The following is a 17343-nucleotide window of genomic DNA, read 5'->3' on the forward strand; positions in this document are numbered from 1 at the left end:
GGCTCTTCCTATCTGTGTGAAGCAGCCTGTAACTGAGCACAGCTACCCGCTTCCCTCCCTCTGGTCTGATGATCCCTGGGCAGTGAATCACCTGAATCACAGGATGGGTTAGGGATGCTGTTATTCATTTGCACACAGCTGGAAAGTCTGGGGTCTCCACCTCTGCTTGGGGACTCTGCTGGGTGAAATGCTAGACACAGAACGGCAACACTTAGTGCTATCTCTATTTACTGCATCTTGCTCGTGATATAACGAAACCAGAAGCTAATGCTTCCTCTGCCATTACGTGAACTATTTGTTTTTTAACTTCTCTCTGTGCTGTCTGTAAGAAGGTTTTATGATTTAGAAGAGAGTAGTAATTTGAGCAGGATAGACGTGCCTCCTACCTCTTCTTTAGATTTTTTTCCTCACTAATGTATTCTGTGGGCTTTAGGGATGAGACGAATTACTCTGTGTTGGCGACAAGAGCAAAATAAATGAGACTTAGCTGCAGAGGAAAGTCTCACTGCATAGTCTGATGGTGAAAGCATGTGTTAGTGGGGAAGGAATGGCGCTGTATGGTTGGTGTCCTGCTCCAGGACTCCTTCGGTGGTTTGCATACTGCCACTGTACATAAAAACAGTGAGCCCTGCAGGCAGGAAATACCAGCAGCTCTCCCAATCACGGATAAGTGCCATAAGCGGTAGGATGTAGACACATGTTTCTGCTTTCTATGCTCTCTTTTTGACTCAATAAATGCAAATTTTTATTTTTTTGGCCAGTGACACAGCTTTAAGGAGAAGCTCTCCACCTTGGTATCCTAACGGACAGGAGGTGGAGGAGGGGAATGGACGCCTCAGGAGGCGGCAGGAGAGGAAATGGAACCTTGTTTCTCTGTGTTTGTGGTGGTTGTCTTTACCACAGGAGCCCATAAAAAGACTACTTAGCTTTTATGTGTGTATGTGGACCTGCAGTGCATATAGACGTTTCTACAGCCATCGTTGGGAAGATACTTACAGCCGCTGTGCGGTTCTGTGGGAGGCCAGTCCTGCTGGGTGTGCTCAGAGCTTGCGTGGCAGCTGTCAGGGAGATCCACGTGAAGGCAAACTTTGATCCAGTTAAGGCGTGAGTGGAGGACCAAGCCTGTTATCACGGGTCTGTTGGCACAGTGCAGGGGCTGTGTTCGTTGACGCTGCAATGCTCTAAGTCTTTCAGGCATTTAAGGTGCTGGTCTACGTGGCTCTGAAGATTGCCCTGAGGAACAGTTTAAGAAGGGACACATGCTAAACAGCTTCATTCATACCCGTGCTGCAGTGTTCATGTCTGTGCTGCAGGCTTTTGTCTTTCAGACAGCTCTAGATGTTTCAGCACTACATGAAGTGTCTGAGGGCAGCCATCCCTTGCAGCAAACCATCTGTGTGAAATTCATTTCCTCAGTACCCACTCTGGCTAAGCCCTGTGCTCTCTACACCAGCAAATTCTCGTGTGCCTGGGGAAGAAGCCAGGCAGTGGCGGGTGCCAGTGAGCTGTGACAGTCCTCTGTCGTGTTAACTGGGCTCTTGGTGACCAGCGGTCTTCCCAGGCAGCTCGCCCATGCCCAGGGACCATTTTGAGTAGGTAGGTATGTGGTTTGTGCACAGCTGTCCTGTTTCACAGCTCGGGACACTTCCCTGCAGGCAATCCTAAGACAGCTGCCTTCAGTGCCAGGAGCATTCTCGAACACAATTTATTGGTGCAGGTGAAGATCTAGGCTACATGAGAGTTTCAGTAAACATCAGGGCAGAGCTGATGAGCAGATCCTAGTCTGATTTGGCAGCTCCATCCTCTGCTCACTTGGTAATGTCAGGGCTCCAGGAAGAAGACACATTGTCTTTGAACAACGGTGGTTGTGAATGATTTAGGTCCCTTAGTGGCCCTGGATAATCTCCACTTGTAGTGGTGGGAATGAAACAGGCTTTGGGTCTGGTCATGGATGTCATAAATGTCTTCCCATGTGATACAAAACAGGAGTCTCGGTATGTTGTTGCTAATACCATAAACTGTGAGTTCTGCCTGTGCCAAAGAGTTTTTGAAACTCTCCACCATCTGGCACATGGGATTTGGGGCACCCTTGCACTGTACTGTACGGTGTGATGTATCCTGTGGTTTAAGGAAGCGACAGGTAAGGGTATTCCAAAATGGGAGGTCACCTGGATCGCCCGAGAGAGGGGTTGAAAAAGCAAGTGAACCTGAGGTGTCCCTAAGGAAGCCCCAACTAAGCCACTATTGTGATGCTTGGGAGTCTATTGCAAGGTGAAGAGATGATGAGAATGACATTGGGGTCACTGCTGTTGTGTACCAGTGGGACACCCACATACTTCAGGAAGGTGACAACTGCACCGTTAGGCACTGAAATTCCATCTGAGGTCCATGTGAATATGTCATTTTCTGGACTTGGTCATTAACTTCCATAGTTATTTTCCATGTCTAGGGAAGAAAACTAATTATTGGTCTAGATGGTATAGCACAGTGAGTTAAAGAAGAGATGGCAAAGTGTGTCAAGAGCAAGGTTGGTTGGTAATGGCAAATGAGCCAACAGCTTCACTCAGCTGGGAGTGACGTTCCCTCTGAGATTCTTCCTTACATACAGCACGAAAAGAATAAGATAATTTCTGTTAAGATAGGATCATCTTACATGTCCAAGACGATAACCTCATTTCAACGTTGTTGGCTGTGTGATAACTTTTCATTTATGTATACTGGGCCAGATGTTTAGCTGATAAAGGTCAGGGTAACTTCACTGATTGGAGAGATCTGCACCAAGTTGATGATTCAACCCTTGTTCATTTAATTCTTTACATTTATCATGTTTATTTAGTGGTTTTCATGACTGGTAGAAGGGATGATTTCTGTACAGAAAAGATGGATTCTGCTCTCTGTGACACGTAGCCCCATCTTCTTGGTGAAGATTGAATCTGGTCGTTATTTGTAAAATTAAATGTTTTATGTGCAATACTCACATATGATAATACTTTGGTTGGTATTCATAGGCCCATGCTTACTCCATCTGTCTCAGTTATAAATATTTTCAGTGCATATTTCAGTAAATTTTAGGGTTTGTAACAATGTAACAGTGTACATGTATAATGAATTCTGGCAAGCACAGAAACTCAGTTGTTTCTCGGTAGGATTCTGTTTAGCTGCTCAAAAATGTCTTGCTACAGCTGGAAAAATATTGAACCAAGTTTAAACTTCAACAAATATGCTGCTGAGAAAGTTGATTTTAGTATCTTTAGAACAATATACAATGAATAGCAAATGGGTTTGCAGAAGACTTTTAATCTGGCTTTTTTTTTCCTTTTTTGCTTAACATTCAGAAATGCAGAATTACCTGAGAACTACACGCTGCTCCAAGGATGAACGTTGATGCTTCTTAGTTTCTTCCATTTCCACGCTCAACTAAATCCACCCCCAACAGTGGGAAGAGCATCGTTAGGCTGCCACCCTGTCTTTCGGATTTGCACTTGCCCAAAGTAACCTGGCAGCTTTTGGTGGGATGCAGATAGCTCGTTTGGCTGTTGGTTTTGAAGCAGCCTGCTCCCAGGTCTTCCAACGTTTTCTACAGCCTTTCACTCCCTGAGCTTGCCTCCATGCCTCAGAGAGAGAGAAGGTCCCAGCAATCTTCCTAAATTCCTGCATTAGGGAAACTCCCAGGAATGTACCCAATCATAGCATCTGGGTCTCCTCTGAGCCTGCTCTGCCCTTTTTGGTTCAAATCTCTCTGCTTTAGGAACAGATTGAGGAACTTGCGGTCAAGTCTAGTTGAGACTAAATCTAAGAAAACAAAAGCATTGGGGAAGGGAGGGAGCATGATGATACTTCACTAACGATAGCGAGGTTCACATGGCTCTGCCTAATCCAGGTGACCTTCTGTTTAAGACAAATTTGTGCATTTAAATAAATATTGTCAAGTCTTAGAGTTTCCAGCATACAAGAATAAAATAAAACTTGTCCACATTTGGTTTGTAGACGCATTTTTTTAGTATATAGGGGTTTTACAAACATTTTCTTAAATGAAAGTTTTTTCCAAGTGCTTGTAGATTTCCAAGTGCTGTAGATTGACTAGTAGCTATCTCCAGATACCGGTGAACTGACAGTGCTCACAAAGGCTGCACCCAGGAACCATAGTTTCAGAGTTTTGCTGTGCTTTTATCTGGTGAAGCCTGGTGCAAATAACAAAATGTCAAATATTCTGTCTCACTCATAATTAAAAAGCCCATGTTCTGTTTATGTGTTTTCTTACAGCTGGCAGCATTAGAGAGGCAGATCTTTGACTTCCTTGGTTTCCAATGGGCTCCTATCCTTGGCAATTTCCTACAAATAATAGTTGTCATTTTGGGTTTGTTTGGAACCATCCAATTTAGGCCTCGATATATAGTTGTGGTAAGTCTCATTTATGATCTTTTTTTTTTTTTTTTTTTTTTTTTTTTTTTTTTTGCAGTTGGTTTGAAAACCAATGTTTGTCATGTTACAAAGCAGAATTTTCTTGGTTTCAGAATCCCATATGGTATTTCTCTAGAAATTTTATAGGTCTCCACACCTTTTTGCAATTTAGGACTCCTGGGTGGCATTTCTGAGATTTTGTAAGCTATCAAGAATGGGTAACCTAGAGAAGGTGCTGTCAAAATGATGACTGTGATACAAGTTCTTTGTAAGATTCTTTAAAGAATGAAGCACCTCGATGGGTCATGGGAACATCTACAATTAGATGATGCATAAATGAAGAAAAGAAATAAAAATTATTGTTCTTTTTGCAATAGACAAACAGAATCAATGGCCATTTAAAAAAAAATATTTGTAATGGTCAAGTTATATTTAGCTATATTTTCATCTTAAACAGGGAAAAGCAAAGACTGTAGAAATTCTTTTGGTCCTGTGACCCACGGGTTCCAAAGAAGTCTCCTTCTCACATCTAACATTGCCAAGACATTTATGGCCTTGACCCTAAATTGTTGTAAATTGTCTCTGATGCTTGTAACTGGAACTTCACAGATTACTTTTCCATGTTCTCAACATATCCAGGAATAAAAAACCTTAAAGGCTGTGAAGGAAGCTGCCAACAAAAAATATCCCTTTTCCTCCCCCACAGCCTCTCCTGAATAGGTGAATATTATGTCTTTACCTGGCAGTGTCTGTATCTGGAACATTTCGGTTGTGTTGTCAATAATGGATTTTATGTGGCTAAAGTTTGTGTTTTTTTTTTTCCCCTCACAAAAGACTGAAGTAAATGTCTACTGGGGAAACTCATTAAACAAATACTTAAAACACTTCATCTTTTCTAGTCAAGCCTAGAATCCTGTAACTCTTTGTCATGTCTTAAAAGAAAAAGTGAACAAAGAGGGCACCCAGGGTTCTTTATGCTCACATCAGCTAAGCTTCACGAGCAGACTATAAGGAATTGAAAATGGTTTGATGTAAATTAATATCACTTGTACCTGTTACCTGTGGTGGGAGAACTGGGCACCAGTGTATATACATCCATACTTCAGTGACTCTACCTTTCTGCTTCATGTTCTCCATTTCATACATGACACCAGAAGCAAGTGAGGGTAAGGATCTACAAAATGACGTAGGACAGTCATGTCTGCAGTGTGACCCCATGAAGTGTCTTGCCCCTCAGGTTCAGCACTGCTGTTCAGTGGGGAAGCTCTGCTTTAGTTTTCAGATAAAACACAACAGATGTTGGCTGTTTCTGTACCTTTTCTGGTGTAAATGAACATTTTCGACTATATTAGAGTTGGTTTAAAATAGAGGTAGAAAGCTCATAATTAAAGAAGGAAACACCTCAACAGGACACTTTATCCTCAGATTTAACTGAATCCAGATGCTGGAGTCACCCTCACGGCTCAGCGCCAGCAGAAGGCGGTGGCTTGTGTGCCTCCCGGTTCCCACCGATCTTCTTCCTGGTGGAATACTTCTCCAAACTCTCCCCACCAGTTCTGGCAGCAGTTAACTGGACCCTTCAGTAAACTGTTCCACTCCTAAGCTGTCAGAAAACCAACCTAGCAAAAAGAGGAGTTTTTTGATAGATTGGTGAGCTGAATCCATTCTGTGATTCAGGGCCTGGGACTGTGCACTCATCAGCAGCAGTGAGGAGGTAGAGGGGAAAGGAAGAGAGGCAAGACTTCCCTTGTTGCTAGCTACAAACTTGTCAGTTCATCCTCTTGTCTGGCTTCACCCTCAGGCTGATTTCAGTGAATAGCTCAAGCCATCAGGAGCAATAATCCTCCCTTTGCTCAGCAGCTGCCTTCAGTCCCCATGATGTTCCTTCATTTACACCAGCACCAGCATCAGCTCAGCCACTAGATAAACCATCAGACCAGGACAGATCCAGCTGAAAACCAAACGTTTTATTTTCTAGTGTTAATTTAAGTGTAGGTCAGCTCTCTGACCTGTTTCGATTGTTCCAGCAGGAGAGGAAGAGAGGAGGTGGGAGAGGGGAAACGGGAACAAGTAGCCAGAGAAGTGCCTGGAGTCCTGCAGCAGTGCAGGGCTCCACCAGCTTAAAGTCCTCTTTGAATTGTAGCCCGAGGACCTTCCGGGCTGTACCTAACACATGCTCCCCAGGAGCTCTGCTTCCTAGGTCTGTCCCAACGCCAGCTGGGCTCTGCCAACTGTCCTCAGAAGCCCTAGAGCAACGATCCCTGCCAGTGCCAGCTCCAGCCTGTCTTCACCAAGGCACCTCTCCCAGGGAAGGACACAGGCTGTCTCCCTGCTTCTGAAACCCTTTAAAAGCACAGTCCACCTATTGCAGTGGTAAAGCTTTACTGCTGGCTTCAAACATGAAGTCTGTTTAATCAAATTTTCAGTAGAGTCCTGAATTTCAGTATTACTTAAACACGATGCAGAGAGATTCCTACCTGGGCTCTCAGTGGAAAATTTGGCTCAAAATTCATTGAGAAGCTTCCTGGGCTTCCAGGTCCACAGCTGCACCTGCAGCCACCTGTGAGCGCCTGGATAAACATATCCCACATTGGGGTGAGAGTTTGGTACTGTGGCTTTGGCAAAAGAAATATGTTGAGTCGTGCTCCTGGTTTAGATTAAGCTAAATCCAATTTAACTGGAAAAGTAACCAACTACTTCAAGCGAAGTAGGCTCAGTATCCATTGCCTTCTCCTTAGGACTTTCCCAGAAATCAGCTTTGCTTGTGCAGATGATCCCATCGGAATACAGAAAATTGAGGTAAAGAGAGAATCATGTCAGATATAACTTTAGTAAATGATCTACACAAAATTGATCTGGCACAGAAGGGCGGACATTGTCCCCACGATGTTTTGTCACACTCTGGTAGGGATCTGGACTTAAGCTGACCAGCTCTAGGGTCCTTGGTTTGACCTCGAGATAATGTCTTTTATCTGTCTTCTGTGTGATGAAGGCTGTGCCTGGAGGTTTCCCTGACGAGAGAAGTGACACAAAAGCTTTCACTTTGCCGTCCTGTGCCGCATATGTCCTGTTCTCTCTCCTCAAAATTTAACGTATGGCAGGAGTGGGACAGTAAGGGAATGCGTTACATGTAGGGTCGTGACTTGAAGCACATCTGTACTGCAGTCAAATATGAGGCTAGCCCTGCAGACACAACTGAGCAGGCTTTTTGTGCAGGTGCCTAGAGTCAGGGAGCTCAGTGGGAGCTGAAACAGAAGCTGGATGAACACAGCAGTGGTTAGGTGCTTCTGCGTCCCCTGCCATGGAGCCCAGGCTAGATAGTTTGTCACTAGCATTTAGTGACCACATAAGCTGCAGTCATTGCTTTGACAGCAGTGTAAGCGTGGCCATTGTAGATTGAAAGTCTGAATATACAAATGAGTTTTGCTTCACAGTTTGAGTGATATAAAATTTTGTCTGGGAGCTTTCTACCAAAAAATACCCCACCCTCGAAGATCTGCCATGCAATGGCTGAGTCATGAGGAGTCTGTTGAATACAGTTATTGTTCCAAGCAGATAAAGGTAATGGCTCATGTTAGTTGTCTGCAGTCCTTCAGATACACAACTACAAGGATGGTGATTCTGAAATAAATCTGGAATTTCACTTGCTCCTAGGTAAGATTCTGAGTCCTCAGAGCTTAGGAAACACAGAGAGAGAGGGAGCAACAGTGTTAACTCCAAGTGTCCTAATTAGTTTAAATCCAATAATTATCTCTAATAGTTTTGGTATTAATTAGAAATGTAGATAATTTTTTGTGAACAGGTTGTCCTGCCACTAAGCAGATGTGCTGTTTTCAGTAGATGGGTACTTCGTGGCTGAATTAAATTAGTGCAGAGTTCCCCGGGACATAAAAGTGCAGAGCTCATTCCTAATTTTCCCGTATTAGCTCATTTGAAATTTACCTAAACATTTGCAAAGAAGAAAAAACAGCTAAATTTCAGTACTAACTACGCTGTAACACACCCGTCCCGCACCTCCAGAGCTCTGCTGTGATCCATTTCCATGTGCGTGCTTTTCCTTGCTTAGTAGAACTTGCTATCGCCAGCAAGATCTTCCGGCTGTTAAAACTGGTTAAAGATGATGATTCTTGTTAAAGCTGGGGGGTTTTTTCACCTCTCTTTTCTTCTGATATAGGACTTCAAAAGGCTTCTGAACGATGAGTCATATAGCTAAGATTGCACAAACCTAGCCCAAAGCTGAATGTAAATGTATTAATGAACAGTGAGAGATTAAAATAATACACTTTAACAGGTGGAATACAGGGTGGAAATCTCTGCTCTTCTTGCCTTAACTTATTCCATTAAATAATATGATACATAGGCAGTGTGTATGCCTGAAAAGACAGAGGCAGTTTCTTTAAAAAAAGAACCAAAGCAGAAAAAAGGTTTTACAGGATACTTTGCACAGTATTCAAGCAAATGCTATACAAACACTCTTGCAGTTTCAAAACACAGGTGAAATATTTAAGCATCCAAAATTACTCCCTTAATATCCTTCCTGGTAGGTCCTGCGTTGTTACGTTGATTTATGCCACTTCCCTTGTCAGCAGCGCTCGGTGAGAGCTGGTGCCTGGGGCACAGCCGGGGGTTACAGGAGGACAATCTGATGGCTCAGGAGTTGCTGCCTTTCACTTGGGCTATCCCTGACCCGGCATTCATTGCCCCTGGTGCCAAGCCACTGTCAGAGGAGGTGCTGTGCTTCAGTTAAATGTACGCTTGAGACAGTCTATTCATTAGAGCTAAACTTACCCCACAATCCTTGTAACACTCAAACTTAGAAATTTCCCTTTTCTCTCATATCTTTCAGTTTAAGAAGCCATCCTTCGCATTTTTCCTTAATCCTTTCTTTTTCTGACACTGTGTCCATCTGACACAAATGATTTAACTCTAGAAGCGGTTGTATCTCACCGTTCCGTGAAAGGCATCTCTGCGTTGGTTTCAGTATGACCTGTAGAATGTAGAAATATTCCTGTTACAGAGAGGCTGGCGTTAAGAAAGGGGATCTGAAAGGAGCTCACTGGGTTGGACAATGGTTTAGTAGACGTTTATCCTGTAAGGTTTAGGGAGTACTCTCCTCACAGAACTTAAAAGACTCCAAATGCTTCCTCACACGACAAAGTATACAATCTTTCACGCAAAAGACCGAAAGCAAGGAAGTATCCATGTGGAGAAATCAGCAATTATCGCTGGTGTCCTAGGTTCTTCAGCAGAAGGACTCTGCTAGCCAAAAATGTCTGGATTATTTTGAAGTAGTGCATCGTATGGCCTATAAAATAAAAAAGCCAGCTTTTCGTATGGACTCTGCCTGTATGGAAAATTCCTTCTTCGTGCCTTCTTCGTGATGCTTCAGACCCTAACCACTCCTCCAGTCTGACACCTTCCCCTGCCTCTTGTCCCTTCCCGCAGGGGACAACAACCCGGGACTGCAGGTGCTGTCTCTGCAGGCTCAAAGGAGAGGTCTTGGTAACGGATCTAAAAGTCAAGCCTCACGTAGCAATCCAAGCATGATGCCGCATAGTGGAAGACTTATTTTTTTTTTAAACCTTGAAGGAATATACATCTAAATTTACATGCATAATGTCCAGAAAGTATTATAAATTTGTCAGGAAGAAACATAATTTAGGAAAAGCTGTTATCAAATCCCTCCTGTGCAATCTTAATGAGATCCTTTCGTAGACTTGCTGTTTTGAACCTTGTGGGTGCACACCGGTTCTTCCCAGGACCACCTCAGTTGCAGTAGGACAGACAGACATTTGGGGGGTTTCTGGTGATAGTAGCCGTAGAACAGAAACTTGATTTGCAGAAAACAGAAGGTGTGAAGGATGAGGCGCGTGGCAGTGAAAATGAAAGGACTGCTTTTGTTCTGAAGGCTCTGCTGGGCAGTTTCATCTCTGCTCTCAGGTACCCGAAACTTTTTTGACACTTAAACCAGATTTCCATGTCCTTCACTTTCCCCTTGTGTTCTGGGTCCTTGTCTTGAGACCTTGTGGTCTGATCTGCACAAGTGCTGAATGCTTAGCCCCAGGGAGCTGAACACCGAGCTTGTAACTCGCTGTACAGCCCCAAGTGTTCTGAGAAATGAGTCTTAAGCATCTCCACTAGGATGCTTGCAATGTACAAATACTTCTGAATGTGATCTCTGCGTGTATCAGAGTATCACTGGCGTTCTGAGAGATGTGTCATTCTCTCATAGCATAGAATAAATTAATGTTTGTGTAGCCCTCAAATGTTACAGCAATGAGCTTCTTAGAAAACTCATGAGGAAATTAATATTCTGTCCTCAGAGCAGGGTCTGAGTGACAAAGAGAAATTAAGCATTGAGTTAGCTGATCATAAAATGTATTACGGAAGGTAGAGTCTTTTAAAATAAAAATATACCTGTGATAATTTAATTAATGTTTGCATTATATTGCATATCCGCAAAAGAGAAAAATTAAGATGGCATATGTAACCAGAATCCTGACATTTCCCAATTTTCCTTTGTTGCTTTTGCTGTCTTAAAACTTTCATTTTAGTGGGGTTGTCCTTAAGTACCTATGATGTTACACAAGGAAAAAAACAAATAGATGTGTTTTCAAATGTGGACAATAACTTTCTCACTTTTAAAAATTACACAGTACTAACTACAGAATATATAGTAATTGTGTTCATAAAGCACAAAGAGCTTAAATTTATTGTCCCACAGTTCAGTGAGAGCATAAGAGGAGCCTCTCCATACCCAACAGTTGGGTTTCAAGGTGCACACCTGCTTTTATAGAATCATGGAGTCGTTCAGGTTGGAAAATCCCTTTAATAAGGTCATTGAGCCCAACCATAGACCCAACACTGCCAGCTCCCCCAGGCTTTGCACCTGCACTTCCGTTTCAGTAACCGTCACGGCACATAAGGGACTGAAAGGTCCCGATGGTGTGGAACAGCCTGGCTTGGCCTGGGAAAGCCCGTTCAAACCGTGTTTGCCAGCGTGGTGCAGAGTTTTCACTGGTGCCCATGGGACAGAATGAAGCCCGTAGCAGGTTTGGCTTGGCCTAGCAGATCAAGTAGGTTTCCTGTTGTGATGACAGATTTCATCCATGAACAGATAAAAATTCTTTATTAAAAAGGGGAATGCTCCTGAATATTCTGAAACCTGCTTTTTTGTGTATTAAGTGGTCATTAGTGTTGAACACTCTGTACCTAATGTTCTGAGGACGTATGCTGGAAAATCAGGAGCTTGTGATGAGTTACTAAGAGTCAGCAAAAGTGGTAAAATGTGATGTCCTCTTTAAAGTTAATCTTATTAGTAGTACAGTCACAGACCACAGCGGCTTTGTCTCTTTTATAATAAACCAGCCTTCAGTTGCCACACTGCCCTTCTCTGTAAGCCGGAGAAAACAGCCCAGGAGCGTTACTCTCATTTTGTTTATTAATGACCTACTTCTTATGCCATAGCCATCTCCAAGCTGCCTAAGTACCTCCTAAGAATGTAAATGAAAGCAGCTAACCTCTTTGGTGTGCTGAAATGACTGTGTGCATGCGGGGGTAATCAAACTGGGGAAAAATGAATTGCTCTTCACCTGAACCTTTCATTCTACCTCCCAGGGAGGGAAAGGAGGAGGGGAACATGACCCAAACCTGCCCGAGAAAGTCAGACGACAGCACCTGGAAGAGGGATCCAGCACACCCTAGGTTAGGGTGTGGAGCTTTGCTGAGTGTATTGAAACAAAACAAAAGCATATTGGCCTCACCTGGTCACAGCTGGTTAGACTTACAAAGCCACTTGGCAGCAGCTCTCCAGTGTGAAGGCTATAGGCACATCATGCAGGGTGGCAGCTCTGCTGTGCACTTCGTTTCCCAGGGGCTGTAGCTCCAGTGTGGCTCAGTGTGCCCTTGGCCCGTTGGACAGAAACGCGTCTGAGGTGTGCTGCTCGGGGGGTCAGCTGGGCATAGTTCACAGCCCTTTTACTGAAAGACTCTTGAGAGATCATATTTACCTCTTTGGGTTTTTGTTTATTTTTTTTTAATCTAAATTATCAGATCAATGGCTCTGTTTTATTTGATGGTGTTTTTTTTCTTATGTCTCTCTTCATAATATTTAAGCATTATTGTAAAAATATTTGCTTATTTAATTTACTGTGGTATTCTGGAATCTCCATTAACAGAGCTAAATCATGATTTACAGTAACTCACATTTGCACCAAAACCAGTGTTTAAGACAGAATTTTGGACTTAATTGGCATCAGTAGGATAGTGTAAAACTGTAAAAAATAAACCTGTTTTATGGGGATGTACTTAGAGCAGCAACGAATATTGGATTTGTAATTTCCTGTTGTTCTTAGGAAATTCTGCAGGGAGAACTCCTTTTCTGAACTCTCTCTGCTTGCCTGCTCCCACAAGAACAATGCGTGTTGATATCGAGTTTTTTATTGTTGTTCTACTCAGTATAAAGTCCTTTCATCTTCACATCTTATTTTTCTGTCTTTTTGCTTTCATCCGGCGTTGTGTTTAGTACACGGTGTGGACTGCCCTGTGGGTCACCTGGAACGTTTTCATCATCTGCTTCTATTTGGAAGTGGGCGGACTGTCTAAGGTAGGTCACTTATCCTTTTTCAAGTTTATGGGAGGGTGTTCTAACAGCAGAACTCTCAGATTTTAAAAGTCTGGGACCATAGAGGAAAAATCTAGTTGTTTGAACATACAATTTGATCTTTGGAATTCCCCCCAGACAAGAGCTGCAGTGTTTGAACTTGTCTCTGGTAGTGAACGGTCCCGGGTTTGAAGGACAGCAGTGCAATGGATCTGAATTGCAGGTGCCTTCCGAAGCACCATCGGGTTGGGGGGGGAAGTGGAGGTTGTTCGAGGTTCTCTTTGATCGCTGAAAAACAGACAATGTCATTTTGGATGAATTTTCGAGTGTGTACAGAAAGTGTATCTGAATTTCTGAGGCTGCTTTGAAAGCAGCTGAAGAAAATTACGAAGAAGGTTAATGTAGTAACTGGTTGAGCAAATTGGTCTCACAGTGAGAGTGTTAATTTCTTATGAAAAAGAACAAATGGCAAAGGGTGACATTTCTTGTGTCTGAATAAAACTTTGCTGTACGTGACACTAAGTGCTCAAGGTCACTGGTTCCTTATCCAGACCTCTGATTAGAGCAGAAACGTCTGCTGGAAGTATCGAGATGCATGTTATGTTCATACAAAGTAGCACTGATATTAGCATGGGTTGTATTTAGCATTGTGTCTACGGTCAGTTCCATACAACATCTGCAGGTTTGTATCATCCTGTTGGACACAGATGAGATGTTGATCTTTGTTTACTACATTCGTGCTTAAATGGTTCCAGGCACAGCGCACCCATACCACGAGCCGATCCTGGTATCGTCAACAGAATAGTGAATGTCCCCAGTATTGGCTGTAGGCTTCATGATATGAACTACATCTCTGTTAACTCATGCAGTGCTTTTAGGGAATTGTGAATTCCGCTCAGTTCAGGTGGGAACATTTGTGAGCTACTTGCTTTTTTGGGTTCAGCATTAAAATTCCTAGCTTTTGGTTGACAACAAACAGAAAAATGGTGAAACTGAGTAAGAAATAACACTTAATTTACTCAGTAAAAGTTCCATTAAAATTAAAGCTTTCAGTGATGGATTCCTTTGGTGATAAAATTTCATAATGCAAAGCTACAACAGTTTATTTTTTCTCCAAATACGATGTAGTTCACCAGAAGTCGTAGGCTTAATGAGGAAATCGGTACACTTTGGACGATCAAAATAGACTATCATATTGAGATGTTCTAACTTAAAAATCTATTAGATGAATGGCTGAGCAACACACAGAAGTGATGAATGTCCAAAGTAATTGTTAATTTTCATTATACGTAGAGTTTGTACGTTTTCAATCAGTTGGGTGATGGCTGTTTTTATCGTGACTGTTATATTTTGATAGATAACTAGTGTTTTTATCTAGGGGCTTAGGAAGTGAAGTGAAATTTTTAGTCTGACCCCTGACTTTGTGAAAATTTGTCTTTCCATTTATTGCCAAGGATTCTGATCATATCCTTAGTGTAAGGGGATTACAAACCAGCAGCTGTGAATTGAAATTGTGTATCTTCCAGTTTCACCACTGTGTTTTGCTTTTAGGTCTTTTTACTTAACATATATGACAACCACAATGCAGAGAAATAGTAGCACATATATGACTCAACAGTTGATAAAAATCCCTTTTATTATTATGTACTTCAGGTGATCTCAGAATTTTGGTGGAATTTTTATCTTGTGGTTGATAATTACAACATGTGAAAAGTAGTTTCTCAACAAGGTGATAAATACAGAATTATCCCCATGGAAAGCTCTTGTACAGATCAGGCCAAAGACACTGGTATCAGGACCAAGCTAGTGATGACAGAATCGAGAATTTGGTTTGGTAAACTATGGAATTCAGGGTCCATTTAATGCTGTTTCTGAAAATTACACTAGAGATGAAGCTGTCATCCAGAGACCGAGGTCTTTCTGCACCATATTCATAAAATCCCGGGTGTTTACTAAATGCTGGGTGTTTGACACCGACTTAGCTGGGACCCACACTTTACCCAGTATGCCACATGAAACGCTCCATTGCTTTCAATGCTGCATTCCTGTGTTGTTGGGTGACAGAAGTGTGCTGTTAGCAAGTTACATTCGTGTGGCTGGCAAACCAAACGCCGTCAGAGGCTTTTCAAGGATGGCTGTTTTCCCAGCATTGAAATCTTGGCAGGGATTAGTCACTTTTTCTCTTGCTGTTGTTCTATTTTTTCCATTAAAAGGTTTTGTTTCTGAAACGATTGCAAATTCATTGTGATTTTTAACTTCCCTTGACGTGCTGTCAGGGAACATCATGGTGCTGTCTGGCGGCTGACTGATTGCTTTTTGTTAGTTTGTTTGTTTGTTTGTAAGCACTGTCATGCCTGTAATTGCTCTGACCAGAATTAGTGCTGGCTGTTGCTTGGAGTTCGGTGAATTTTTAGGTCTTCGGTCATTAATACTGTCATAAAATATAAATTGGTGCAAAAGAAATGGTAATTTCAATTCAATATCTTCATGTGGAATGCACATACAATATGGACAGAGTTTTCAAATGCCCTAAAAGAAACTCCTTACAGCTTAAATTTTGCTCAGATCTTATTCCTGTGACAGAAAGGAAGATCTCCTTTGGATATTCGCTGTTTGAATTCTGCCAGGAAGTTCCACTGCAGTTAATGGAATGTTTGAATTAGAAGAAGGTGGGTAATTTAGGCTTGTTCTTTGCTGTGGGAGTTTGAAGGAGACATTTTTTCCTGTAGTTAAAATGCATACTGTTCAGATTTTCCTGGTAAATCAATTTAAAAAAAAAGAAAAAGAAAAGAAAAAAAAAAAAGAAAGCCTGATATTTCGTTTAAAGTTTATGGATCTAGTACAGCAAGACTAAACTTTTCCTGATAAGGAATGATGAAAACTTCTGCTTCTACCCTCCAAGTATCAACCATGATGTACATGACTTGACCCTTCCCATTCCTTCAGAAAAGGACGGCATCTCTTCCCAAGAGTGACACAGAAAGATCATCAAGTTCTGACCCCCTCCCATGGGCAGGGACACCTCCCACTAGATGAGGTTGCTCAAAGCCTCATCAAATTGTATTTGATCAGAAATCAAATTAATATACCCATATAACTCTTTTTTCGTTTGTGTTAACTTGGGTTTTTTTAATTCTTTTTTTCATTTCTGTTTGTAGCAGTAGAAAAATCTGCCCATATGAAAAATTAAATGTACCTGTATTTTTCATTTACTACTTTTATGAAATTGAAAACACAATTTTTATTGTTAACCACGCTGTATGAGAGCAACAAAGCCGCTATTATAACACGACCTTTTCATCCTCTGCTGCAAGATGACAGATTGCTACATCCATACATGAGCTCATTAGCTGCTTGGATCTTATTCTATGTCTTGAAATGAAAATGTTTTCTATGCCACGTTCAAGAGTATAAACAATCTTAAACATATACACATAAACACAAATCTCAAGGCAATGAGGCAAAAAAAATTCTCTAAAGCACACTTGAAAATAAAGCTTGGCTGTATCTTACCTGATACAGTATCAGAAGCTGGTTTTTGAAGTTTTGTGTGTTCTTCTTGAATATGGACAAGAGACCTTCTAACTTGTATAAACCAGCACTCCAACCCCAGCAGTACATTATTTCTTGTACTTCTTACTGGATAAAGGAGAAGTCATGTATTTAGTGTTCACTGTTAATACTTCTGTCATTTGTATCCCTCCAGTACTTCAGATCCGGGATGAAAATAGCTGTGTTTATTGGTATTTATCATTCACTCTGCCAGCTGGTACTTTTTGACAGGATGTTTTTCTACTACTTGTTTTATTGTGGATGACAGTGACATGTGTTTTGCCTTTACCCAGTAAATATCCAGCAGCCCTCCAGTACGGCATTCTCCTCTCCTGTTGTTTGATGTACCTTGCCTAAGCAGCTAGGCTGTGTTAATGAGCTCTTTTTTCTTTCTGTGATGTTTCTGCTTGTTCTGCCAGGTTTTTCTGTGGCAGGTTTCTTGAGCTTTGCTCCATTCTGCATTAACTCTCAAGGTTGAGCTCTTCATCAATGTCTGTTGTATTGCTTTTGGCCAAGGATTTGCATGACAAAAACTCCTGTATTCAGTAGGAAACTGCTTCTAAACCAGCTTACAGTTATTGTCTGGTCCGTAGTTTTAGGTCTTGAATGTAGGTGAATGTGAACTGAAAAAACTGCCCATATGAAAAATTGGATTTGCCCGTGTTTTTCATTTACAGGCGTAAGTCTGTGACTTGAGACCTTGGTGCTGAGTTGGGGCAATCCCAAACATGGATACAGGCTGGGAGGAGAATGAACTGGCAGCAGCCCTGAGGAGAAGGACTTGGGGG

General features: G+C 42.0%; 1 protein-coding gene across 1 annotated transcript; it reads left to right on the forward strand.

Moving 5' to 3' along the window:
* Positions 1 to 4263: 4263 nt before the first annotated feature.
* LOC104459158 (sodium/potassium-transporting ATPase subunit beta-1-interacting protein 3) lies at positions 4264 to 13006 on the forward strand (the record flags this gene model as incomplete). Its single annotated transcript, XM_010083123.1, has 2 exons — positions 4264 to 4401; positions 12926 to 13006. Coding segments are annotated over 2 exons (219 nt in total), but the record flags the coding sequence as incomplete, so codon positions are not given.
* Positions 13007 to 17343: the final 4337 nt, after the last annotated feature.

Source organism: Pterocles gutturalis, unplaced genomic scaffold, assembly GCF_000699245.1.
Source record: "Pterocles gutturalis isolate BGI_N339 unplaced genomic scaffold, ASM69924v1 scaffold20615, whole genome shotgun sequence".
Taxonomy (NCBI): Eukaryota; Metazoa; Chordata; class Aves; order Pterocliformes; family Pteroclidae; genus Pterocles; species Pterocles gutturalis.